The 27,019-nt window shown below is 34.6% G+C and overlaps 12 protein-coding genes across 12 annotated transcripts; 8 read left to right on the top strand and 4 right to left on the bottom strand.

Moving 5' to 3' along the window:
• Window positions 1–214: 214 nt before the first annotated feature.
• Window positions 215–595, top strand: DFA_09465 (uncharacterized protein; the record flags this gene model as incomplete). Its single annotated transcript, XM_004352070.1, has 1 exon — window positions 215–595. One exon carries the CDS (start codon window positions 215–217, stop codon window positions 593–595), a length of 381 nt encoding a protein of 126 aa, XP_004352122.1.
• A 268-nt stretch (window positions 596–863) lies between these two features.
• On the top strand, window positions 864–4,026 carry DFA_09466 (uncharacterized protein; the record flags this gene model as incomplete). The annotated part of the gene is made up of 5 exons (XM_004352071.1): window positions 864–972; window positions 1,432–1,474; window positions 1,592–1,758; window positions 1,856–2,189; window positions 2,271–4,026. The coding sequence occupies 5 exons, from the start codon at window positions 864–866 to the stop codon at window positions 4,024–4,026; spliced, it is 2,409 nt and encodes an 802-aa protein (XP_004352123.1).
• Window positions 4,027–4,105: 79 nt separating this feature from the next.
• On the bottom strand, window positions 4,106–4,635 carry DFA_09467 (uncharacterized protein; the record flags this gene model as incomplete). Its single annotated transcript, XM_004352072.1, has 2 exons — window positions 4,106–4,322; window positions 4,604–4,635. The coding sequence occupies 2 exons, from the start codon at window positions 4,633–4,635 to the stop codon at window positions 4,106–4,108; spliced, it is 249 nt and encodes an 82-aa protein (XP_004352124.1).
• A 1,827-nt stretch (window positions 4,636–6,462) lies between these two features.
• Window positions 6,463–6,585, top strand: DFA_09468 (uncharacterized protein; the record flags this gene model as incomplete). Its single annotated transcript, XM_004352073.1, has 1 exon — window positions 6,463–6,585. The coding sequence occupies one exon, from the start codon at window positions 6,463–6,465 to the stop codon at window positions 6,583–6,585; it is 123 nt and encodes a 40-aa protein (XP_004352125.1).
• A 70-nt stretch (window positions 6,586–6,655) lies between these two features.
• Window positions 6,656–11,840, top strand: rpb1 (RNA polymerase II largest subunit; the record flags this gene model as incomplete). The annotated part of the gene is made up of 2 exons (XM_004352074.1): window positions 6,656–6,913; window positions 6,993–11,840. The coding sequence occupies 2 exons, from the start codon at window positions 6,656–6,658 to the stop codon at window positions 11,838–11,840; spliced, it is 5,106 nt and encodes a 1,701-aa protein (XP_004352126.1).
• A 175-nt stretch (window positions 11,841–12,015) lies between these two features.
• On the bottom strand, window positions 12,016–12,839 carry DFA_09470 (uncharacterized protein; the record flags this gene model as incomplete). Its single annotated transcript, XM_004352075.1, has 2 exons — window positions 12,016–12,672; window positions 12,771–12,839. The coding sequence occupies 2 exons, from the start codon at window positions 12,837–12,839 to the stop codon at window positions 12,016–12,018; spliced, it is 726 nt and encodes a 241-aa protein (XP_004352127.1).
• Window positions 12,840–13,039: 200 nt separating this feature from the next.
• On the top strand, window positions 13,040–13,767 carry DFA_09471 (OB fold-containing protein; the record flags this gene model as incomplete). The annotated part of the gene is made up of 2 exons (XM_004352076.1): window positions 13,040–13,443; window positions 13,521–13,767. The coding sequence occupies 2 exons, from the start codon at window positions 13,040–13,042 to the stop codon at window positions 13,765–13,767; spliced, it is 651 nt and encodes a 216-aa protein (XP_004352128.1).
• A 124-nt stretch (window positions 13,768–13,891) lies between these two features.
• On the bottom strand, window positions 13,892–15,703 carry DFA_09472 (uncharacterized protein; the record flags this gene model as incomplete). The annotated part of the gene is made up of 5 exons (XM_004352077.1): window positions 13,892–14,203; window positions 14,269–14,396; window positions 14,490–14,683; window positions 14,761–14,882; window positions 14,966–15,703. 5 exons carry the CDS (start codon window positions 15,701–15,703, stop codon window positions 13,892–13,894), a joined length of 1,494 nt encoding a protein of 497 aa, XP_004352129.1.
• Window positions 15,704–15,829: 126 nt separating this feature from the next.
• Window positions 15,830–17,018, top strand: DFA_09473 (uncharacterized protein; the record flags this gene model as incomplete). Its single annotated transcript, XM_004352078.1, has 4 exons — window positions 15,830–15,842; window positions 16,232–16,673; window positions 16,815–16,948; window positions 16,999–17,018. 4 exons carry the CDS (start codon window positions 15,830–15,832, stop codon window positions 17,016–17,018), a joined length of 609 nt encoding a protein of 202 aa, XP_004352130.1.
• Window positions 17,019–18,072: 1,054 nt separating this feature from the next.
• DFA_09474 (uncharacterized protein) lies at window positions 18,073–19,477 on the top strand (the record flags this gene model as incomplete). The annotated part of the gene is made up of 5 exons (XM_004352079.1): window positions 18,073–18,222; window positions 18,298–18,464; window positions 18,547–18,619; window positions 18,800–19,029; window positions 19,123–19,477. The coding sequence occupies 5 exons, from the start codon at window positions 18,073–18,075 to the stop codon at window positions 19,475–19,477; spliced, it is 975 nt and encodes a 324-aa protein (XP_004352131.1).
• A 988-nt stretch (window positions 19,478–20,465) lies between these two features.
• On the top strand, window positions 20,466–22,390 carry DFA_09475 (uncharacterized protein; the record flags this gene model as incomplete). Its single annotated transcript, XM_004352080.1, has 5 exons — window positions 20,466–20,864; window positions 20,942–21,215; window positions 21,291–21,431; window positions 21,500–22,107; window positions 22,178–22,390. 5 exons carry the CDS (start codon window positions 20,466–20,468, stop codon window positions 22,388–22,390), a joined length of 1,635 nt encoding a protein of 544 aa, XP_004352132.1.
• Window positions 22,391–22,481: 91 nt separating this feature from the next.
• Window positions 22,482–26,843, bottom strand: DFA_09476 (alpha-N-acetylglucosaminidase; the record flags this gene model as incomplete). Its single annotated transcript, XM_004352081.1, has 5 exons — window positions 22,482–22,706; window positions 22,791–22,955; window positions 23,042–23,947; window positions 24,396–25,440; window positions 26,206–26,843. 5 exons carry the CDS (start codon window positions 26,841–26,843, stop codon window positions 22,482–22,484), a joined length of 2,979 nt encoding a protein of 992 aa, XP_004352133.1.
• Window positions 26,844–27,019: the final 176 nt, after the last annotated feature.

The following is a 27,019-nucleotide window of genomic DNA, read 5'->3' on the forward strand; positions in this document are numbered from 1 at the left end:
AATTTCTATAGATTGTGACAATGGTTATTATTAGATTAGAATATGTATATATTGGGCTAGATTAATCTCCCATTTATATATTATTAATATATATTAATAATTGTTAACAATTATCAAATGGATAATTATAAATAGACTATAAACCAACTAGTTTTAAAATATAAAATATTAATAATAATTCTAAACCAACTATTTTAAAATACTATAAACAAAAATGAAAGTTATCTTTGCCTTGTGTGTTATGTTACTTGCCTTGTCAGTTGCTGCTGCTCAACATCACAACGACATTACCATCAGTCATACCTTGATTGGTAGTTGGACCGATTCTCACACTGGTGAGTGTTTCTCCCAATACGATGTCACCATCACCAACAAATGCAATAGTGCTCGTGTCTGCTCTCTCTGCATTGGTACTGATGCCACCTGTCGTCTCCGTGATAATAATGCCATCTGGAATGTTGTCCGTCTTTCCAATGGTGATATTACTCTCCCAGCCAACCAAACCATCAATGCCGGTGCCTCGTACACTTTTGGTTACATTGTCCATGGTACTGCCGTCCCAACACTCTGTGTTAAATCTGTAAACTTTTGTTAAATAAAATGATCATGTGATGGTCAGTACACATACTGTGTTTACCAAATTAAACCAAGGTTGGTTGAGTTGTTTGTCTCTAGCTAGAGAACACTATGAAATAATGATCTTTAGCTTGAGACATTTCTCAGGGGGTAGTCATCGACTAACGTGATCACCCAATCTCTCTTATTATTGATCATTATTTCATAGCGTCTACAAGTGTAAATCTTTAAATTCTGTGCCAATTTCTTCCAATCATCCCTAGGAACTTGGATCTTTTGAATGATGTATGTTTGAAGAAAGGAGCCCCTGTGATTCAAACCTACAGAGGAAAAAGTACCTATTCCAAAGAATTCACATTGATATTGTTACTAGAGTACTTTTAGAAAAATACCATGGTAAATCTGTAGTGATTATCTGTATACTCTCTATAATGTATCGTCTAATACATACTCTAAAGTCTCCTCTTTAAAGATATGATTTTTAATAGATAGAGTGTTATCGCTCAAGCGATGAGAAGGAGCCGATAAATCCTCTATTCAAAAAACTGTTGCAATCCTTATTAAGGACATAGAGATTAACCTAAAACCACATACCAAACAAAGTTTGGGCACTACGAATACCTAGTAATCACATGCGAGTTGAAGAATGAACACTTGCAATTACTTATACACATAAACCATATCTTTTATCTTGGAATCGCCATGAGAATCTCAATTGTCTCTCTGATTGATAACCTGTAATGCATAACACCAACTCTTTAATCTATACAATTGATATAAATACAAATAAAAAGTAGGTGAAAGGAATAATTATCTCTTAGTGTTCTCTTTTGTTGCTTTTATTTAATACTAAAGAATCATCAATGATTTTTGTTGAAGTATTTTCGTGGTCATTTTTGTTTGTTCATTTTCATAAATATATTTTATATTAAATAATAATAAAAATAATATTAATAATAAGCAAGACAAGATAGATGATACTACGAAACAGAGATATATTAATACTATTGATAAGTTTGGTAGCTGTCTTGGTATCACTGTATACTCATCAAGACTATAGTCTCCATCTATCTCTTATACTGCCCATCGATAGCAACAACTATGAAAACAATCATTTCCCACAACCTCATGAACTATTACCTCAACCAATCATTACTGATTTAAATGGTGATCAAAGAAATCGTATGTACATTCTATACATATATATATATATCTATATATATCTATCTTGCATATGTATGTATGTATGTATCAAACTAATCATCTTGTTTTTTTTTAGAAATTATATATGTAACAAATGATCAAAAGATTAGAATAGTAGATCCATTATATGCAATCAATAATATGAATACAAACAATGAAAATGGTAGAATAGTTGGTAGAAATGATATTATTTATGAAGCATCACTTTCATCTAAATTTGGTATATCTAGTGGTAGAAGACCTGTTGCTCTAAAGACTGGTTATACAACTCCCAGCGGTACAGCTGCTAATAGAGAACAAGTCATTGTAGTTGTATTAGATGATTGGAGTGTACTATGTTATAATAGTCGTTTGAAACCACTATGGGAGAGTTTTATAATTGATGATATTCCAAAGAATCATTATCTATCGTATGTCAAACATCAATATTCAATATAACTATATATAATCTATCTTTACTCATATTCTTGTTTATATTTTATATGTTTTAGTGAAATAGCAATTGATATAATACCAATTAATTTAAAAGAGGGAGATCAAGGATTAATAGTTTTGGGTGGTCGATTAGAACCTGTTGGCAATGGAGTGGGACACAAGCCACATGTAATGCCTGCGATTGGAATAGACCCAAAGAAATATATGGATAATGATTATCTATCCGATGGAGAGTTTACAGGATACGATCCAAATGAAGAGGATGTTGGTGGTGGTGAACATCAAGGAGAAGGACACGATCATAAAGATGAAGGTGGATTACATGGTCGTGACGAATCACACTTTTCATATTATGCATTGGATGCCAAGACAGGTGCAAAGAGATGGAGTCATGAAGAGAATGATTTCAAACCAAAGAATGTACATTTAGACGAAGAATACCATGGTGAAAAGAGACATAGTTACAAACAACACATCATCTCATTGATGGATCATGAAGGAGAGGTTAATTGGAAATTATTCAAGGATAATATGCTTGACCAACTTCCACATTCTTGGTCATCTAGGTATGACACTAAACTACAATCAAATCATTTTACAAAGAGTAAAAAGTCTGGTCAAAGTAACCAGGGTGGTAATACTCCAAGCACGTCGGGTACTGGAGGAAAAGAATGGGAAAATTTGTTTGGTCAACAAAGTCAGAGTCAAACAACGCAACAACGATGGAATCAAGAAGAATCAAATGTTATAGTATCACATCATCGTCATGGGATAGAGGTTATTCATATTAGTTCAGGTCGGACTCTTTGCAAACTGTTGTTGGAGGGAACTGATGCGCATCGGTCATTGACGAGTCACCATTACATTGTCTATGTTGACTTGGATGGCGATGGTATGGTGGATCAGGTGCACTCGGTGACTGGTGATCCGGTCGGCTCAGTCTCTTCGTTTAGTCGGTCGAGTAGACAAGATGTGTGTATGGGTATGGCGTTGGCAGGTCTGCCACCCCGCGACCACCTCTTTAACAAGAGTATATGTGGATGGACCTCTCAACTCGACTTTTTCTGGCCGGCTGGGTTCCGGTCATCCGGTAACTCGATCGACGGTCTCGACAAGAGCAAGCGTGTCTCATATCAGACTGTTCGACCAGCCGTCTTTAACGCAGTCTACTCGTTACGACCAACCCACAAAGACACGGTATTCCTCGTTAATTCGGGTAAGATCAATAGTGTCAACTCGCGTGGCTACACTAATTGGAATATCGATAGTCCAGCAACATGGTCACGTAACAATATCATCATCCATCATCCCTCGATCCAACCATTCAACATTGCCACTCAACCACATCAAACTGATCAACAAGTGCTTGCTATTGGTGAATCCATCGTCATTCTATCAGCATCTGATGGTTCAATTCTTTTACAAAAGAAAATTAAATCAATTTCATTTAATAATCAAAATAATAATGGAAATGGAAATAATAATGTATTACCAACAGCACCACCTATTATTGGAGATTTAAATCAAGATGGTATTAATGATATTATAGTTCCAACATTGTCAGGTTACTATATCTATAATCTAACCAAAGGATATAGTACATTCCTATTTTCATGTTTTACAGTGATTATCATTGCCACTCTACTTGTCACTGTCATCCTATCCAAACAACAATCTTTAAAGAAATCCAACCAAAATAATAATCCATATCAACTAAACAAAAGAAATCAAAGTAATAATAATAATATTAGTAATAATCTTTCATCAGTATTTACAAAAAATATATTAAATAATAAACGTTCAACTGATTGATTGAACCAACTTTGATTAGTTTGATTGATTTTAAAAAAAGTAAAAGTATTTTTGTATTATTATTATTATATATTTCTCTCTAAGCATCTGATCCTCCTTTTGTTTCTTGATATGCTCTATATTCTGATGGTCCTCCTGTATTATTATTATTATTATTTTGATTGTTATTATTATTATTGTTATTAATCTTTTTGTTTTTTGGTTGTATTATATCGTTTATTCTTTTATTCTTTTCATTCATATATTCTTTTCTTGAGATTGCCCATGCTGACATACCAGCAATAGTAAATGCGACACTAAATTAAATTAATGAAATAGATAGATAGATGTAAGTCAATGAATTAGTCTTGCTTGCTTGCTTGCATGATCAGCTGCCAACATCATCTTCATCAATCACATGATCATGTCCTTCCTTCCTTCTTTCCTTTTTGCAATTAAAATTTATATATCAGCAAGAAACATAGTCAAAACAAGGTTACAATGTACATTGATGATATATAAACTTAGGTATAATCATTTGTGATGATGATGATGATAATGCAGTTGCGATCATCAATGATAAGTGGATGATTCCTACAATCCCCAAACTACACTCTTTGGTGAATTCATTCTTCTCTCTATATATTTATCTGTATATAATTATAACAATGATACTTTGTTGTTTTTTGATGATGCTACTTGTGATAATTCAGTGAACGTTTGAATGGAATCGGATTGTTCGAACAAAAAAAAAAGAGGGAAGTCGATGAAGAGTGAGGGTGTTTGTTTTTTTTTATTTTTTTTATTATTTTTTTCCCTGTTGTCACGCAAAAAATGTGTTCATTAGCCCGTCAAAATTAGAATTGAAGGTCATTCTCTCATTAACTTTATAGGTAAAGAATTGACCTGTGATGAAATAAATTAACTATTCGAGGGCACTGTCGTGTCTCTTGGACATTGTTGTACACAGAGAGAATATTTGTGTTTATTGTATCATATAATATAGACATTAGACAACTACAAGATAGAAGAAGAAGATAGAAGAAAGAAGAAAGAAAGAAAGAAAGTGTAGAGAGTGCAATCGACAGAGTATATTTGTTACCAACCTATCATACTATATTATAATATATTACACATCCATTATCAACATCATATCATCACATATATAATATATATATTATAATATAATAGGTTAAAAACAAATATACAGAAAAGAGAAATTAGAAAGTAGAAGAGAGAGTATTTTTTTTTTTTAATTTTAAGCTATGCTTGTTTGTTATTGTTATTGTTGTTATTGTTCTGTGTGCATCAGTTTGATAGCAGCTCCCTCCCCTTTGACCGCACAGTCACACAGTACAGTTTGAAGAAGATGATAATTAATCAACAAATAGAGACTACTAGTTTTATAGGTAAAAAAATTTATTATGTGCGTGCAAATAAATACATAGATACAGTTTCAGTTGGCAAGCTGAAAAAAAAAAATAACACACACAGCAAGCATAGCGAAAAAAAAAATTCAAAAAAATTCGAAAAAAAAACAATTTAATAATTATTGTTTTTCACCACCAAACTCCCAATAACAACTACGATATGGATATAATATGGATATGATATGATATGATATCATATCTTTTGTTCCTCTCCCATCTCCTTCCCACCATCATCATCATCATCACCACCACACCTCAGAGTGATCAACTTAACTCTTGATTGACTTGATATTGATCGATTGGAAATAATAATACTTTCCAGTCTTTTTTTTTTTGTTTCTTTGGATCTTTTTCTCTCTCTGTGGAACAATGAAAAATAACTATGATGATGATGAATTAATTAACTAATATTTATTTATTTATTTTAGGTTAGGTGTGTCTTTACAAAAGTCCTTTTAATATAATATATTCTATATTATTATTTGCCGAAAAGAAGAGAGAACCAAAACACTACCACCAACCATCATTGTTTATCATATTTATTATTTCCCTTTTTTAATATTTTTTTGTATTTATCAGATCACCTACAATCAAATCATTTGATAGTAGTTCCAACCAAAATACCTTTCTCCACCCCATTTCTATAATACTATCTTTTTTTTTTTACTATTTTTTTTTTTAGATATCCTAACAACATATCACAATCACAACACACACACACAACACAGTTTAAAACTTTTTTTAATCAAAAAAACATCCGATTATAACTAAACAACAACAACACAACAAAACAACTACAAAACAAACAAAGTTTTATAAATTAATATTTTATAAATCAATTTGAAAGAAAAACAAACCAAAAAAAAAAAAAACAAAAATCCAACAACAACAAATATATTTTTCCACCCCACAATTATATATTTCCTTAATATTATTACATTCATCATCAATTTAATAATAATTTAAAAAACCCCAAAAAAACAAACAAAAAAAAACATATATATATAAATAACATACAGAGAAAAAAATGGCGACTATTCCACATTCAACCGCAGAGTTGAGAAAAGTTAAAAAGGTTCAATTTGGTATTCTAAGTCCCGAAGAGATTGTAAGTGCTCAAAAACATCAAATGAATAATAATTCCAATTAATATTTATTTATGATGTATTAAACCAAATCTCTTCTCTCCTTCTCTCTATCTATCATTTTTACAGAGAAACATGTCTGTAGCATTGATTGAACATCCAGAAACATATGAGAATGGTAAACCAAAACTCGGAGGTTTGGTCGATCCCCATATGGGTACTATAGATAAACACCAAAAATGTGCTACATGTTCAGGTACAATGGCCGAATGCCCTGGTCATTTTGGCCATCTTGAACTTGCCAAACCTGTATTTCACATTGGATTCATTGATACCGTATTAAAAATCGTTAGATGTGTTTGTTTTCATTGTTCAAAACTTTTAACAGATACAGTAAGTAGAGGAAAAGGAAAAGAAAAAGGAAAATCAATCAATATATAAATATTAATCTTTTTATTTTTAATTTTTTTAGAATGATTCACATTTTAGACAAGCATTAAAAATTAGAAATCCAAAAAGAAGATTAAATGCAATTTTGGATATATGTAAAACCAAAAAAGTATGTGATATTGGACAAGAAGAAAAGGATAGAGAACACGATCTTAGCAAGACCGACGAGGAATTGGATCGCAAGCCACACTCACATGGAGGATGTGGTAATTTGCAACCAAAGATTACCAAGGAAGAACTCAAGTTTATTGTAGAGTTTAAGGACGTGGCCGACGAAACGGTAGAGAAAAAATCGATCCTTTCAGCCGAGCGAGTACATAATATATTAAAGAGAATCAGTGACGACGACGCCCGTTCAATGGGTCTGAATCCCGACTGGGCACGTCCCGACTGGATGGTAGTCACTGTGCTGCCCGTCCCACCACCACCTGTCCGTCCTTCGATTATGATGGACACTGCCTCGAGAGGAGAGGATGATTTGACACACAAGCTCGCCGATATTGTAAAGGCCAACCGTGAACTCAAAAAGCAGGAAAAGAATGGTGTCCCCGCGCACATTATCACCGAAGCCACCCAATTCCTTCAGTTCCACGTTGCCACCTATGTCGACAATGAAATCCCAGGTCTTCCCCAGGCGCAACAGAGAAGTGGACGTCCACTCAAATCGATTCGTCAGCGTCTCAAGGGCAAGGAAGGTCGTATCAGAGGTAATTTGATGGGTAAGCGTGTCGATTTTTCTGCGCGTACCGTCATTACTGCCGATCCCAATCTGTCGATTGATCAGGTTGGTGTCCCCCGTTCCATCGCACTCAATCTCACATATCCCGAAACCGTCACCCCATTCAATATCGATAGAATGAGAGAGTTGATTCGTCGTGGTCCCGACGAGCATCCCGGTGCCAAATACGTCATCCGTGAGGACGGCCAACGTTTTGATTTGCGTTTTGTCAAGAAACTCACCGACACTCATCTCGAAGTCGGTTACAAGGTCGAGCGTCACGTTCAAGACGGTGACGTTGTCATTTTCAATCGTCAACCATCGCTCCACAAGATGTCTATGATGGGTCATAGAATCAAGGTCATGCCCTACTCGACATTCCGTCTCAATCTTTCCGTTACCACCCCATACAATGCCGATTTTGATGGTGATGAAATGAATCTTCACGTTCCACAAACACTCGAAACACGTGCCGAGGTCATCGAAATTATGATGGTACCACGTCAAATTGTATCGCCACAATCTAATCGTCCAGTCATGGGTATCGTACAAGACTCTTTGTTGGGCAGTCGTCTCTTTACAAAGAGAGATACATTTATCGAACGTGACCTCATGATGAACATATTAATGTGGTTGCCATCTTGGGACGGTAAGATTCCACCTCCAGCCATCTGGAAACCCAAGAAATTGTGGACTGGTAAACAAATCTTTTCTCTCATCATTCCCAAGATCAATTTGACTCGTTTCACAAGTACACACAATGACAAGGAAAAGGAAAAGTCAGAGATGGCTTCCGACACGGTTGTCATTATCGATCAAGGTGAACTCATGTCTGGTATTCTTTGTAAACGTTCTCTTGGTTCGGCCAACGGTTCCATTATCCACGTCGTCCAAAACGAACATGGTCATGAAGCCACCCGTTGCTTTATCGATCAAACACAGACAGTCGTCAACAGTTGGCTCATCAGCCACGGTTTCACTGTCGGTATTGGAGACACTATTGCCGATTCTGCTACCATGGCCAAGGTACAAAACGCCATTACATCGGCCAAGACACAAGTAAAAGAGCTCATTATCAAGGCCCAATCCAACCAATTCGAGTGTCAACCCGGTAAGAGCATGCTAGAGTCTTTTGAAAAGGAGGTTAATCGTGTGCTCAACACGGCCAGAGATGATGCCGGTACCAGTGCACAAAAGTCGCTCCAAGAATCCAACAATGTCAAGGCCATGGTAAACGCCGGTTCCAAGGGTTCTTTTATCAACATTTCGCAGATGATGGCCTGTGTCGGTCAGCAAAACGTCGAAGGTAAGCGTATCCCATTCGGCTTTCAAAATAGAACATTGCCACATTTCACAAAGGACGACTATGGCCCCGAGAGTCGTGGTTTTGTCGAAAACTCGTACCTCAGAGGTCTGACGCCCCAAGAGTTCTTTTTCCACGCTATGGGTGGTCGTGAAGGTCTCATCGATACGGCCGTCAAGACGTCCGAAACCGGTTACATCCAGCGTCGTCTCGTCAAGGCTATGGAGGATGTGTCTGTGCGTTACGATGCCACCGTCCGTAACTCGCTCGGTGACGTTATCCAGTTTGCCTATGGTGAGGACGGTTTGGACGGCTGTTCCGTTGAAACCCAATCATTTGACTCGTTGAAAAAGGACAATAACGACTTTGTCAAGATGTTCAAGCATCAGATCGACCGTCTCGACTATGGCGACAGCTGGATGGATCCGTTGGTCGTCGAAGAGATTCGTAATGACGCAACCATCCGTGAAACACTCGACCGCGAGTTTAAGCGTCTCGAGTTTGACCGTCACCAAATGCGTACCGAGATTATCCCAACTGGCGAGTCGTCATGGCCACTTCCGGTCAATTTGAAACGTCTCATCAACAATGCCCAAAAGATCTTTTCCATTGACTATCGTACCATCTCTGATCTCAACCCAGCCACTGTTGTAACTGCCATCGACCGTCTCATTTCACGTTTACGTATTGTTCCACACCAAGAGCCGATCGGTCTTTCTTCAGAAGAAGAGTTGGAGCGCCAACACTATGACAAGGCGTGGAACGAAACACATCAAAATGCTACCATGTTGTTTGCCATCTTGCTTCGTTCGACATTTGCATCACGTCGTGTACTCGACGAGTTTAGATTGACATCCAAGGCATTTGAATGGGTGTGTGGAGAAGTCGAGAGCAAGTTTATGACATCGCTTGCCAACCCAGGTGAAATGGTTGGTGCACTTGCCGCCCAGTCTATTGGTGAACCTGCCACACAAATGACGCTCAACACGTTCCATTATGCTGGTGTGTCGAGCAAAAACGTCACACTTGGTGTACCACGTCTCAAGGAAATTATCAATGTCGCCAAGAATGTCAAGACGCCCTCGCTCACCATCTACTTGCAGCCCGATATTGCCCGTGACTCTGAAAAGGCCAAGTCGGTGCAATGCCAACTCGAATACACCACCATGGCCCGTGTCACGGCGGCCACCGAGATTTACTATGACCCCGAGCCAAACACCACCGTCATTGAAGAGGATCTCGAGTTTGTCACGCGTTACATGATGTTGCCAGACGAGGAGATCAACGAAGGTGCACTCTCTCCCTGGTTGCTGCGTGTCGAACTTGACCGTGAAATGGTAACCGATAAGAAGCTGTCTCTCTATGAAATCACACAATGCATCAAGAAGGATTTCGACAAGCTCAACTGTATTTTTAGTGATGATAACGCTGACAAGCTCATTATCCGTATCCGTACCATCATGGACAATGAAAACAAGGAATCGGCCAATGACGACGACGACACCTTTTTGCGTCGTGTCGAGTCGATGATGTTGTCGCAGATGGTTCTGTGTGGTATTCCAAACATCAAAAAGGTCTTTATGAGAAACGATGACCGTAGCATGATCAACCCCGACACGGGCGCCTACTACACCAAAAAGGAGTGGGTACTCGATACGGACGGTGTCAACTTGCTCGAAGTCATGAGTCATCCAGACGTTGACTTTTCGCGTACAGTATCCAACGATATCGTCGAAATCATCCAAGTACTCGGTATTGAAGCCGTACGTAACGCCCTCCTCAAGGAACTTCGTGCTGTCATTTCCTTTGATGGTTCCTATGTCAATTACCGTCATCTTGCCATGTTGGCTGATGTCATGACCTACCGTGGCCATCTCATGGCCATCACTCGTCACGGTATCAATCGTGTAGAGTCGGGTCCACTCATGCGTTGTTCGTTTGAAGAGACGGTCGAAATTCTCATGGAAGCTGCCCTCTTTTCAGAGACGGACAATATCTGTGGTGTCACTGAAAATATCATCCTCGGTCAATTGCCACCACTCGGTACTGGTTCATTCGAAGTCTATCTCAACCAAGACATGATCAAGAATGCTCATTCCATCTCGTTGCCCGAGCCAATGGCCATCACCTACCCAGACACCCCTTCCAATACAGGTGGTCAAACACCTTCATACGATGGTGGATCCACTCCATATCACCATCAATTCAGCTCCTTTGAAGCTCCATTCTCGCCATTCAATGAAGCCTATCGTGGTGACTTTTCTCCTTCATACTCGCCCAATTCCCCAGGTCGTGGAGGATCGGCAAGTGGCTATTTCCCTGCCTCTCCAAGTTACTCACCAACCTCCCCAAGCTATTCACCAACCTCCCCATCATACTCTCCAACTTCACCAAGTTATTCACCAACCTCTCCCTATTATTCCCCAACTTCACCAAGTTATTCACCAACCTCTCCATCATACTCACCGACCTCACCAAGTTACTCACCAACTTCACCAAGTTATTCTCCAACTTCTCCAAGTTATTCCCCAACTTCGCCAAGTTATTCCCCGACCTCACCAAGTTATTCTCCAACCTCGCCAAGTTATTCACCAACCTCTCCATCATACTCTCCAACTTCGCCAAGTTATTCTCCAACTTCGCCAAGTTATTCACCTACCTCTCCATCATACTCACCTACTTCACCAAGTTATTCACCAACCTCCCCATCATACTCTCCAACTTCGCCAAGTTATTCCCCAACTTCTCCAAGTTACTCTCCAACTTCTCCAAGTTATTCCCCAACTTCACCAAGTTACTCTCCAACATCACCATCATACATGCCATCATATAATCAAACCAAAAAATAACAAAACAACTATTAACTAAAATAATAATAATAATAATATAATAAAAATATAATATAAAATAATAATAATATTATTATAACTCCCAAACAAAATATATAGAGAATATATATAAATAATGTCTTTGTTTTTTTTTTTTGTATTAATATATTTGTTTTATTTTTTAATTTTCTTTCTATTACATCTTTAAAACTGATTTAGCATCTAATCTAGGTGAAATAAATGTTGAAAGTTTAGAAGATGAGGCGGCTTCGAGATCGTTACGTTGTTTAATTTCAGAGATGGCAATGAGAGCTTCATTGCAAGCGTATGGAAGGACGACCTTGTCGACGAGATCCATTTGAACATCTGGGAAACGATTTAAAAGGAATGGTGTTTGGAGATCGGCGTAAACCTCTGACATGGAGTAGAGAGTATGTTCAAAGGTGATATCATCTACTGGATGAGCAACACCCATAGATACTCTGTGATATTGTTCGGTTTGGAAAACAGAGGTCAAACCAGTGAGACCTGGGTTGTGTGAGGTACGACCACCAATAACACGATCAACAACACCCAACTTGTAGAGATGTTCGTAATGAAGTGCAACAAAAGAGTCGGCACGAATGTTTGGCATCAACTTGATGCATCGTCTCAATACTTCGTGATTGTCCTTGACGAGGTAGGTATCTGGTTGAATGAATAATAAATGATTCTCTTGGTTGTATGCTATTCTAGTACTGCATTCTTTAAAGTCCATCCATTTCATATTCAATCCTTTTAATAAATATTCAATTGTTCTTGATCCAATACTACTACGACATGTTAATGATCCATAATTACCAACTCCAAATACCTAAAGGTAGGTAAAGTAAAGTAAAGTAAAGTATATGTAATCAGTACTACTGATTGATTGATAGATAGATAGATATTTGCTGCTTTGCTGTTACATACAACAATTGGGTTTGGTTTAGACTTGACAATATTGAATGTATTTGATAGATATCTTGGTAAAGTATTCATTATTATAATATGATCTACAAACTAACAATACAAGATGATTGATAGATACTATACTAGTCAGAGTGCACTCTCATTCAATGAGAAAACGAATGATCAATGATCATTGAATTTTTTTTTAATTTTTTTTAATTTTTGTTTTATACCCTTTTTTGAAACCATTCATTATCTTAATTAATAATACACTATTATAGTTACTCATAATGAGTAATACTTCATTTCAACAACAACAACAGAGTATAGGTGGACCACAACAACAAATACCTTCTTCATCTTCATCTTCTTCATTAGGTTCATCACAATCAAATTTACATACATCACCACCTTTAACCAAAATCATAGATATCAAACCTTATGCAAAGGGTATCAATAGTATATTTATAGTACTTGAAAAAGGAAATGCTATAAAGAAAAAGGATGGTTTCATCTATCAAGTTTTAGTGGCCGATAACACGGCTTGTATAAATATGACGTTATTTGATGTACTCGGCGAACAAGTGCAACCAGGTGACATTCTTAGACTACGTGGTGGCTATGCTACCATCTTTCATGAACTATTGAATCTATATGTTGGTAAAAGTGGTGGTATCATTGAAAAAATTGGAGAGTAAGAAATGAACAAATACAAGAGCAGAGTGGAAAATCAATATTTAACCAAAATGTTTGTTTATTTATTTTCTTTAGATTCCAATTTAGTTTTGTTGAACATCCAAACTTGAGTCATTTACAATGGACACAAGACCCAAATAATCCAAAAACTATTATAGGGATTCCACCAAAACAATTTGGTGGTCCAATCATATCTGCTCCATTCCCAACTGGTGCTAAATTAAATAAACCTCCTCCTCAACAGCAGCAGCAACAACAACAACAACAACCACCACAACAACAACAATCTTTACCTCAAAATGCAAATTTACCATCAAGGTAGAATTTATCGATAAAGATATGGTTGATTCATTCATTCATTCATTCTTCTTGTAAATAAATAAAACATGTTATATTATAAAAAAACCATTTCCATTTTTCTTTTTATATATGATTTGTAAATCTTTTTACATTCCAATTGAATCATTGACAAGATTTGTCATGTGTGAAACAACACCTAAAATAGTTTCTCCAACTACCCCAGTACCAAGTGGAGAAGTTCCAACTGTCTTTCCTTTGTTACCACTTGTCAGAGTATCGTAAAATGAACCACCATATTGATATGTTTCGGAACTGATTGGTAAATATACAATAGTGTAGGATTCATTGAGAATCTTGGGTGTATCCATATCAAGATTGATTGATTTTACATTATATTTTTGTTTAACATATCTTTTACAAGATTCTTTTTCTTTTTGATCTAATAATAATAATACTTTCTAAAAAAAACAAATAAATGTTTAGTATATAGTGGATAATGGTTTGATTATTGTGATATATTTACATCTTTCCAAATTTCACTTTTTGAAATATCAATACTTAGTATCTTTTCGTTTAAACCATTTGAATTAAATGGTTCCATTTCATCTTTTGATGGTAAGAAATATGGTAATCTATGAGAATAACTATGGTCTATAGAATTGAAATGAATGAATTAATTATATAAATCGATATATATTTATATATATATATATATATATATATTAGAATCATTATTTAACATACTGGCAACTAAAACATCAACTAATTTTGAATCAATAGAGGTTGATGCACAAACAATAATTTCATCATAGGAATTTGCAATTGTATGAGAAATAGATTCAACCTTTTCATCGACTATAAAAGATGCTTTGAAATCTGTACTACACTTTACATTAAATACATAAACTGGATAATAAAATCTATTTTGTTCTCCCCATCTTTTGAAAACAACATTTAATTGTTAATAAATATAAGAGACCATCATATTACATAATTTGTAAGTTTGGTTACATACTTTATATCTTTTTTGTTGGAAGGTAAAAACCATCTTTCATCTAACCATTTTCTAACTTCATTACTACACATTTCAGGTTTTTGATAAAATGGTATAAACCATCTGGAACAAACAGGATTTAACTAATTAAATAAATAATTAAATTTAATGAATCAATCTCCAGTCATTTTAGATTCCATTTATATATATTTGTAAATATACATACATTTTTCTCTTCAATTTGAACAAAGTCATCAAAATCTTCTTCCAAAGAATAAGTTGATCGATTTCCTTCATCTTCAAAATCATCTTCATCACAAGAGAAATCCAATTCTTTAAAATAACCTTCATATCTACTATCTCCTTTTGATGGTTTGTTGTTGTCTTTTTTCTTTACATTATTATTATTATTTACATTATTATTATTATTATTATTACTGTTATCATTATTTTGATTTGCTTTTACATTATTTTTATTGTTGTTATTTACATTGTTATTTACAGTTGTTTGTTGTTGTTGTGGTCTTGTTTGTTTACTTGGAGAGGTATGGTAATCTTGTTGTTGTTGTTGAGAAGTAGTTTTCATAGATGGAGATTGTTGTTTCTTATTGTATGAAACATACTCTTCATCAGGATCATCAAATAAATCATATTTACGTGATGACTGTTGTTGTTGTTGTTGTGAAGGTGGTTCTTTTTGTGATACTTGTTGTTGTTGATGTTGCTGAGAAACTACATTTCTCTTTGAAATTGAAGGTTCGCTCTTTAGACTAGATTGTTGAGTCACTTGCTGTTGTTGTTGAGGAGGTTGTGGTTTGACCATTCTTTGTTGTTGTTGTTGTTGTAACTTTTGTTGTTGGTCCAATTTATGAGCAGCACTATCTCCTCCTCCTCCACCTGTAAACAAGTCAAACTTTTTTGTTACAACCTTTAAAACTTTTAAAGGTGATTGGTTGCTATCCATCTTTTTTCTCTTGGTTTTAATTAAATATATCCAAACTAAACAACCAACCAACTAACTATACAATCTACAATAATCTTAATAAATCTTAATAATAATAATAATTACTACTACTTTTATAACAATACAATGACAACAACAAGTAATAATATAATATTGAATAAAATGTGTGTATTGATATTCCCTACTTTGTCAAAGTAGTGCTCCTGCAAGTTTACCCACCAACCCCCTAATATTAATAAATTTATAATAAAAATGTTTGTGTGGAACTTCCATCTCTCCATTCCAAGAGAACCATCACACAAAAGCAATGAATACGCATGATAGGTTCTTTTCAACGTTGTCGATGAATCATTTGCATCTCTTTCGGGTGCAAACTTCAAAAGACTACAATTCTTCTTTTTTTCTTTGATTTTGAATGAATAACAAAGACAAACTTTCATTCTTGGTCAGCTGAATAATATTGTTATATAACTTAACTTTGCACAACTATTATTATTATTATTTGTATTATTAATATATTAATATAAGAGAGAAAGATGGATGGTAACTTTAAATATGTATTAGAATTAAGACAAAAAGAGAAAAAGACGATTAATCAACAAATAGAAGAAGCAGAGGTGGGAGAGAAAGAACTAAAGAGACAACTATCCAAATATGATCAAGCAACAGAGATACTCGATTTCCTATATCTTGCAGGATACGGCTCTACTCATCTAGACGTACTGAGAGAGTTGGGTGTCACCTGTGTCATCAATGTTGCAGAGGAATGTCGATGTAAATTCCTACCCAACGACGATGGTATAGTCGAACACCGTCAGATCATTGAAGATATAGTACAAACCGATCAGCACTCTACATTCTATCAGCTGTTCAAAGTCATAGACAAAGTTCAGAGTCAAGGTGGAAAGGTTTTGGTTCATTGTATGAGAGGTAGATCTAGATCTGCCACCATTGTAATTGGTTACCTAATGTTTGTACACAAATTCAATTTGCTGTCTATCGATAGTTACCCTATATTCTATTAACATTATATATACACTGATATCATTCTATTATTGTTACTACGATTGTGTTTGTGTTTGTTTATTTCATTGTTTTTGTGTTTTAATAGATATAAATACAATTGGGATTTAAAAAAGGCATATGCATTTGTAAAAGAAAAGAGATCGTTTATAGGTCCACACGGTCATCTTAAGATACAACTAATAGTGTTTGAAAAGGAACATCTAGATGTTGACCAATCAAGTATGGATCTAGAATCTTTTTTAAATTTGGGTTATAATTGATATATATAGAAAAGGTATGGTCATCTTAAGATACAACTAATAGTGTTTGAAAAGTCCTCCCTCCTTCCCACTCAAACTCCTGGTACCTGGTGTATATATCATCATCCATCCACATCCATCCATTCACTTACCTATTAAATAAAACTAACCAACACAAATGCTCGGTTATACAATGACTGTAAATTTGCTTCTTTTATTATAAATCTAGAGTATAGCAAATATTAATATTTGCATCACTTCTTTCCCTTCTTTTTCTTTTGTCGTTTGTAGAGACACACATGTGACAAAGAAACATAGAGAACCGAGTATTCAGTTAAGTGATTCTTTAATCTTCTTATCCACATAATGACTATGATTCCCAAAATATCTCGTACACGATATTTTTGACGGGGTTGGTACTCTAACCGCCCCATTATTACAGTGAATCGGAAAAACCACTCTAAAATCTGATGACTAGATTGTCTTTACAATAATAAAGATTTTTTTAGTTTTTGGCGGCGGTCTCTTACCCGAGGCCAGGCTAAAACCATGTTTGCGGCGACAGTGCGTACCCCAAAAAGAATCACTCATCATGCTCATCTAACCCTTTACTTTGCACTCAAGCTGCCAAGGAAACTCAAGGAAGATATTTTTATCATCCCCTCTTCCTCATTCTCTCTACTACTGTTTTTAATGTTGTAGTGTCATTCATTGGTCGAGCCTTCTTAAGAAGCAAGCCACAACCCTAACCCCCTCTTTTGATATTTTATTTATAGAGTATCAAAACAAACAACAAACTAAGTCCTTCTTCTTCTTCTTCGGTTATTGTCGGAAAAAAATTAATCATCATCATTCATACAAATAATAATAATAATAATAATAATTGTTTGTTATTTCTTTCTTTCCTTGTAAATATTAGTAATAGTAGTAATCTTTTTTATTTTTTTTTAATGTATATTATAATCAACAAACAATCAATTAGTTAGTTAGTATAAATAGAACTTTCACAAACTCATTATCAGAGGTGTACATATATATAAATATTTAAATAGAATTTCACAACCAGAGTATTAGAGTAGGAGCAATAAAGAGAAAAAAACAAAAATGACATATTTGGATACAGAGAATCAAGACAAATGGTTTCTTGCTTTTATGGCAATCCGTTTGTTTATTTATTTTGTATTTATGACTGTTAATTTTGGTCAAGCTTTTATTGAAGCAAGAGAAATGACTTTAAGAAAAGTTAATTCAAAAGTAAATAATATTATCACAAACATACAATATAAACATAAAAAATAATTAATTTAATTCTTTTATTTATTATTATAGTTTTTTATGTTTTTAGCATTTGCACTATTTTGTTTGTGTAGATGTATATCACAAGCATTATTCTTTTGGCGACCAGAAGAATATTTGGTTGGAACCATTTACTATGTTTTCTTTTCATTTGGAAACTTTTTTATCTTTCAAGAATTTATCTTTTTAGGTGGATTTTGGTAAGAAAGAACAAGAAGAATCTAAATATTTATAACCAACCATATCAATTTACTTATATATTTAAATATTTAATTTATATAGGATACAATTATTATATTCATTTTTTATATCATCAAAAATTAGAAGAAAAGGAGTTGGACGTTTACACAAGATGGTATTTAGTTTGGCATTTGTGTTTTTATTGTGGCAGATTCCCATTGCCATCATATACTTGTACAAAGATTTGGGAATGTTGGAGGGTATTGGATTTGTGGTGTTGTTGATTTTGTATTTCGGTGTGCTTTGGACCAATGGATTCGTACTCTACAAACAATTGAAAATACATGTTAAAAAGAGTAACTATAATCACTATGACGATATGATGCACAGGACAAAATCAATCCTCTCGATTGTCGTTTGTTCAGTATCGTCGACACTCATTTACAACATCGTATTCATCATTGTCGATGGTGATGGTACACCTCCCTACACTCTCTTTCCAATAAGACTCATTATCACTGGTATCATTGATATCGGTCAAATGATTGCTATTATGGTTGTTATGGCTGATGGACTTTTTCACAAGTATGTAAATCAAAAATATATATATATAAGTGAGTGTACTTTAATTCAAATATTAATATTAATATTCTTTCATTTATTGTATTCTTCATTTAGATACTTTTTATTTATCCGTGTTTCTAGATTCCAACCAAGTGATAAATCATCGGCATCAGATGCAACAGATGCAAAATTAGGATCGATGGGTACTAAAACTACACATTATGATGGTGCATCCAATATGAGTTTTAATACTTCTATGACATCTTTACAAGCTAGTAACGTTCAACAACCACAAGAAGAAGAAGAAGAGGAAGAAGAACAAGTTGTAGGTCAACAACAATTAAATGAAACAACCATATCGATTGGATCTTCAAACCCAAACATCCAATTAATCAAAGAGGGCGACAGCAGTGACGATTCCTCCAAAACTCAAGGCACTTCCTCAGCCGCAAGTCCATGTATAGTTTAGAGAGAGAGTATTAAAACTAGATATTTAAATAACAATAAATAAATAAATAAATAAATAGAAAGGAAGGATGAAGAAAAAGAATGTAAAAAAAAAAAAAAAACAAAGAAATGTGTTGTTTTACACAAAAGTAAAAAGACATGACTACGAAAAAGACGTTGGTATTTTTTTTTTTTTCGTATAGTCAACAATTCTTTGGTTTCAAAGAGAGACGATTCTCTTCAATTCCCAAGAGTAAAGAGATAATTCATCGGAAAAACAATGATCGATGAGCATGAGCTCCGCAGCAGAGCTGTATTAGATGAAAAAACACCAGGGTCACCCTCGAACCATTAATTTAATGCTATGGCTGAGAGATGGGATTGATGAAACGAGTGAACAATTTTACGCATATCGATTGGTATCTTCAAATTGCTATTATAGGGGCTATTCTAAACATCATTCCTTTATCTTCAAGACTCAAGAACCATCAACCACACTCTATATCCCGCCCATACATTGTTTAAATTTTATCTTAAAAATCATCATAACAAATTTAAATGGACTATTTCCAAATTAATATTATTATATTGGAAATACTAAAATCATTTAAATAGTGGACCATCCTCCTCATTCAGTCTGTCCCTTCTATTCAATTCAAATTCTATTCTTACTTCCATTCATTGCCAACACCCACACTCCTCCTCAACCCACACACCTCTTAATATCTATCTTTTTTTATTTATTTATTTATTATTTTTATTTAATTTTTCTGTGACAGACGGATTATCTCTATATATCTATCTGTGTGTTATATATTTATTTTTATCCGTGGGTGTGTGTGTCTATTTCGTGTTCGTATATTGATTCCAATATTTTCAAAACAATCTAATATCTATCTTTTATTTAATATATATAAATTTATATTGTATTCAATTTATATTTGTCACTGCTATCAAAAATCATCATAGTTGTTTTGTTTTGTTTATTTATTTATTTATTTTTATAAAAAATGATTGAATCAGATTTAGAAATGGATCCATTACCATCACAGGATAAAGGTGGAGCTAGTGGTAGTGGTAGTAGTAGTAGCAGCAGTGGTTCAAGTAGTAATGGAAATGTAGATTCAATAGTAAAGGAAATTGGAAATAAAATGATATCGAATGAAATGGAATCGATAGATATTAGACCACACTACAATGATGGTTCCATAAAAGAAGATCCAGATCAACAACAAGAGGTGAATGAATTATCATTTAGTGATCGGTTAAGATTCATGACTACACTAGGTGGTGAAGAACAACAAATAGTAGAAATTTACAAGATTGTAAAACATCGATTATCAATAGATTATGATTTCAAAAAAAGTTTATCAATGGTTAAACATTCTCCTGGTGGAATTATTTCAAATGTAAATATATAAAAAAACAATCAAAACAAACATACAAAAAAAAAATCATTCATATTTATTTAATTTCCAATGTTTAGTATTTATTTTCAATTTGTTTAAGATTTTATTCTGTAAAAGATGCATTATCAATGTTTGTACTTCAAAATATAATTGGGTTATCTTTAATAGTTGGAATGGGAGTTGGATCTCATTTGGTCAATCAATTTAATAATCCAATTTGGAATATTGGAATGGAGAGTGGATTGGTTTCTGCTGGTATTGGAATATTGATATCTGCAATGGTTGACTCTTTACAATTTAATATTAAAACTACTGAACCAACTTTTCTTACAAAATTGGTTTTTATCTTTGGTAAGTATATAGACAAAAAATAGAATCGAATAGAAAGACTAACTATTATTAACATTCTATTTTTTTAATCTTTAGTAATTATTGCATCAATTTTTGAAACTTATTGGATTTATATAATGTTGGGATCAATTGGAATATCAATTTTATTTTATTTCCCACATCAATATTTATTAAATATTGTAAATAGAAGAAGAAAAATGTTTGATCATGATTTTGGTATGTCAATCAAAAAAAATAGATTAACTCCATAAACTTATTTATTTATTTATTTATTTATTTTTTAGAACCATTTTATAAATATGGAGGATCAGAAGATATTAGAGATGATCAATCTTCATCATCATCATCATCATCTTCATCAACATCATCTACAAATGATTTAATTAAACCAATTTCACAAGATGTAACCTATCCAAAGAATCAAAGATTTATTTATGCAGTGAAAGAATTTTTTGTTCCAGGAGAAATGTATTCAAAAAGTCTTACACCATCAATCGTACAAGCATGTGTTTCTCTCTATATAGTTTCACTTGCTTTGGTAATGTTGTTTAGATTTAAAATTTATCCAAACTCGTTGGAAGCTGATTTGGTTTTTCAATTCTTTTTAATGGGATCTCTAATCGTTGGAGGATCACATCTAACCATACCTCTCATGTTTCTTGCAGTTCAAGGATCAATTAGAATACCAGAATTCTTTAAAGGTTTTACTCTTGTACATGCACTTCCAGGATCAGTTGCCAATTTTGCAGGTTATCTAGGTGCATCGACCACTAGTGCATGGATTGGTATAGTCTTGTGGATTAGTCTTACTCTTCCATCCATTCTAATCAATATCATTCTATCAGCCAACCATGAAAGAATTCAAAAATCAAACTTTATGAAAAATTTCTTTGTATGTTGTAATTATTATATTTACAATTGGACACAGTTTATTAATTCTATTCTCTTTTCTTTCTATTTAGGAATGTTTAAGTTGTGCATCATTGGCACTTGCATTTGCCAAAGCTCTTTATATATGGAGTGCTGGTATCATGACTTATGAGTTTGCACTTGTTAGTTTGGTTGTAGTTGCATGCATTCGAGCATTCAAGTTAAGTTACCACTTTGTCATTATTCTATCGATCATTATTGGTGAAATCGTACAAATATACTATTATCCATTATTTACTATTTAAATAATAATTTAAATAATAATAATAATAAAACCCAACCAACAAACAAACAAAAGTTAAACTTTCTTTGTCTGTCATAATTACACAATGATGATTACGAATTTTTTTTCTTTAATTCTCTTAGATAAATCCTGTAAGCTTGACAAGTATATGATTTACCTGTTGGATCTTCACGAGGTGTAATTTTTGTGGTTGTTGAAAGCGATTTTACAGGGTTTTTGGTTATTTCGTCATTAAACAATTCCAAATCAAACCAAGATACAACTTTTGATAAATCCAATAAATGTCTAACCAATTCTAATCCAGGTCTTCTCTTTTCCTAAAATAAAAATAAATAATTAATTAAATAATATTAATTAAATATCTTTATATTCATATTCATATTTCATCATTCCATTCTTACATTTAAAGAAAATATAAATTCCAATTCGGCATTGGTAAATGATCTTTGATAGGTTAAATAAGAATCTATTGGTACTCCAAGTACTTTGACTAGAGCTGACACTATATGTTTACAATGTTCATTATTTTGAAAATCTCTACAATTACATTTTGGTAAAGCTGCAATCTATATATATATAAAGAAACAAACAAAAAAGTAAATAAACAATCTATATAGATATAGGTCTATGTTTGAAGTGTTACAAAACTTACTAAAACTTGGTATGGTTCATTTGCACCCAATTGAAATAATTGTGACATGTGTACCTTGTCTACTGGACCAATTGATTTGAAAGCAAAATCAAGTACTACTGATCGAATTACTTTTTTGACTTGATCTGTTGATGGTTCATTTTGGAATGCCTTCATTCTATGTCCAACCAAATCAGGTGTTTTAAATGAAACAATACTTTTAGATGTAGTTTGAGTTGGTTGTTGAGGAAGAGGTTGTTGTTGTTGTTGTTGTTGAAGAGGTTTTGGATGAATTTGTAGAGGTAGAATTTGTGGAGATTTTTGAGGTGATTGATAGGATGGTGTAGAAAGGGTTGGTGAGGAGGAGGATAAACCAGTATTTGTTTTCTTGTATGGTGATTCCAACTTTACATTATCTATAGTTTGTTCAGTTGATCTCTTTTTTTCTTGTTTAATTTCAATTGATGTTGAAGAAGTATTTAAAGTATTTGTTGTTGTAGTAGTCTGATTGTTGTTATGATTATTATTAATTGCAGCGTTGTTATTCTTATTGTTGTTGTTGTTGTTGTTGTTGTTGTTGTTGTTGTTGTTATTAGTGATGTTTGATCCCAATTGTAATATAGGAGCAGATGATGATGATGATGATGAATTATTTTCATCATTGCTTATATCAAATATGCTTAAAAGTTGTTGATTATGTTTACTGATAAAGAAGAGTTCTTGAGAGGTCATGAGCTCTCGTTGCAACGATAGATTTGCAAGTAGATAGTGTCTAATCGATGGGAATAGATAACCTAATTGCCCAAGGTTTGGTATAGTTGAGATGTATTCATATTGTTTCTGTATCTGTCGAATGATCTCTTCCAATCGATATTTAATTACAATATCTGATTCTTCTTGTGAATGCATAGGTAGTATTTGTTTAATCTGAAACAACAAATAAATAAATGAACAAGTATTATCAATAAATAAACAAAACAAAAATGATGCTCCCAAATATTGGTCTAAGGATGATACTTGTAAATGGTTGGAGACACACTTTATCACTCAAACAATTCTTTTCTTTAGAAAAGGACGAAGGTGATGAAGAGGAAGAAGAGGACGACAAAAAATAAAGAATAGTTTTTATATTGTATAAGAAACATTTCTGGTCTTTATAACAATATTAACTTTATTAAAGAAATTTCGTTCACGTAAGATGTTGGTATATATTTACATTTTTATTTGCAAGATCAGTACTAGATTTAGATTTTTTGTTATATTATTTGCAAATACATTTTTTTTGATTAAATAGTAGATAGAACATTATTTAATGGAAAATTATTTTGTTTTGATTATGTTTTTTGTTTAGACGATTATTTTGTTGTTTTTTAACATTAATATGTAATTTAATATCTTGAACTGACATGTCCATCCATTTTGTTGATTTATACATATCTTCATCATCATCACCGTCATCATACTTGGTATGGTGTCGATTATCATCATCTGATGAAGATGGAGGAGGAGGAAGTTGACCATTTATAAATTTAGATAATAAATAGGCATTACCAGTTGGGAGGGTTGGGTATTGATAGTTTTGATTATTCCATGATTCCTCAAGTGATTCAATGTCATTGGTGTAGTCTGTATTGTTGAATGTTGTATTGGTCGACAATGAAGTATCCATGTATTTAATAAACAGAGCCCATCTTGCAAAATAGAAATCATTCAACAGTCCACTCCAAAGATGGTAGGCATAGTCGTGAAGCGATGAGTTGGGAGGACCCCACAATGTAATTTGGTTACGAGCATTAAACTCAAAGGGGGCAGTCTCTCCACTACTGGTGTTTAGTGCCCATTGTCGAGCATTGGCCGTCCAAGTACCGACCAGCAGCATTTGCTGTGTCGCTGCGATCGTGTCCATATCCGTAATGATATTCAAACAACTAGTTGCACGTTCTTCAAACACTGTGCTTTGGTTGGTCAGATAAGCATCATACATTGCCATTTGAGTATCCATAAACAGGTTACTGAGTGCTTGTAGAGTGATTTCAGAGACATCAAATGAGAATGTGGCTGTTGATAGGACATACTCGTCGGTTACACCGAGATAGAGTTGCCATGCCTGTTGGACAACCGATGGATCGTAGTAGAGATCGTTGGTCATATTGAGTTGGGGACGCATGCCGACAAAACTTGATGGGGGGCCGTAATAGCCGAGTGTTGCATTGAATACAGTTGGAATGAGCAGGTTCCAAGCTTGTGCCAACTCTGGTACAAACACACCGTATCTACGTTGCGTGTATTGGTTAATCCACTCGGTCATGTTGGGTGCAGTTGTACGCCACGCCATCTCGTTCATCAAGTCGTACATCATATAATTCTGTTCGATTGCTTCTGGTGTCAGACCAGTCCCCTTCATTCCAGGTGACGCCAATCTAGCGACAATAGGTTGTGTCGACACTTCTGGCACTCGACCATACATGCCCGTACGTCCACCAAAATTATGCAACATGCACCAGATCCAGTCGTGTCCGTAAAACTGGTTGGTCGAGTTCCACGCAGGGTACGCCTCGGCCCACAGATCCAACACCAGCAGACGTCCAATAGGAACACCGCCGAGGAACGCCTCTGACTGAGCGGGGAGCCAAAACTCGGGGTCGCTCACCAAGAACCACCCCTGCAACACCCACACGGCCTGCGGATCAGCTTGCACCAACGCATTGTACATGGAAACAGAGCTGTTGCGCAGATACTCGGTGCTGTTACTTGGCGGCAGCAGCTCGTTGAACGGGTCAAAGTTGTAGTAGTGGTTGGTGCCGTAGATCTCGGTCTGCACCTTGACATAGGTCTGTGTGAGGTTGGCAAAGAGCGGGTCGGTGGGATCGAGGTAATAGGTGCCGTTAAAGATACCCCACGACTCTAGCTGCGTGATGTTTGCGTGGGGAAAGAGCGTCATCATCTCGCCTGGCACGTGTCCTCCAAACCCGGGCAATACAGGGGTCATCCCATACTGACGCATTCTCTGCAAGATGAACAACTGCAAGTCACGCTGTCTGGCGATAAAGTCGTAGTCCAACGGTCCACCCCAGCCATTCACATTACCCATTCTATTCCAAGGTAGGAATGCGGGCCCTGTAAAGAACGCCTCTATGCCATCCGACGACAACCCCATCTCTGCAAATACATTGGCCCATACATACTCTTGGCCGACAAATGCCAGCGGTAGGTTGTATCCATTCAGAGCCATCCAATCGATTTCACGTTGCCATCTCTGCCAATCCCACCATACTGTGCTGTACCCAAATGTACACACGTTCATATAGTATCGCCATTGACTTGCAATTGGTTGCGTCACTGGAACCGGCACCTCTGGCAACGCACCATCATTCAAATTACATTGGTCACCCGTCCAAGTATACACACACATTGCATAGTACTTGAGGTAATAGTTGAATGCCTGTGCTAGGTTGACTGCATTATTTGCTTGCAAATAGACATAGGTCAAATTCTTTTCACCATCCACCGAATAGGATTCAGTTGACAATGCAAAGTATTCTCCATTTGCAGCACCAGCAGTATTACTAATATTTGATAGTTGTAATTGAAAGTATGGTAAATATCTATAACCAATCACTCTATCAATCAGTGAGTATATTAAATCATATGTATCTTGATTTGAAGTTGAAGTTGAAGATGACTGTGTTATAGGTTTAAAATTACTATTACTATTATCATGATTATTTAAAGGTATAGTATAACAATTAATAAATGTACATTGCGATAAGAAAAGTAAGAAGAATATGAATATTAATTTGAGATGAAGATAATGATTCCTCATCCTTTTATAATTATATATAAATATATATATATCTTTAGATAGATAGATAAATTGTGTTGTTAACAATAACTAATGAGATGAAGGAGGAGGATTGTTAACACCTGTCAAACCAACTGACCAAGCTTTTACACCCACCACCCCAATCAATCAATTCAATTTTAATCAATTTAATTTTG

This window comes from Cavenderia fasciculata, assembly GCF_000203815.1.
Source record: "Cavenderia fasciculata unplaced genomic scaffold Scf_EU5ZYIE01EUG8B-5, whole genome shotgun sequence".
NCBI classification, from domain to species: Eukaryota; Evosea; class Eumycetozoa; order Acytosteliales; family Cavenderiaceae; genus Cavenderia; species Cavenderia fasciculata.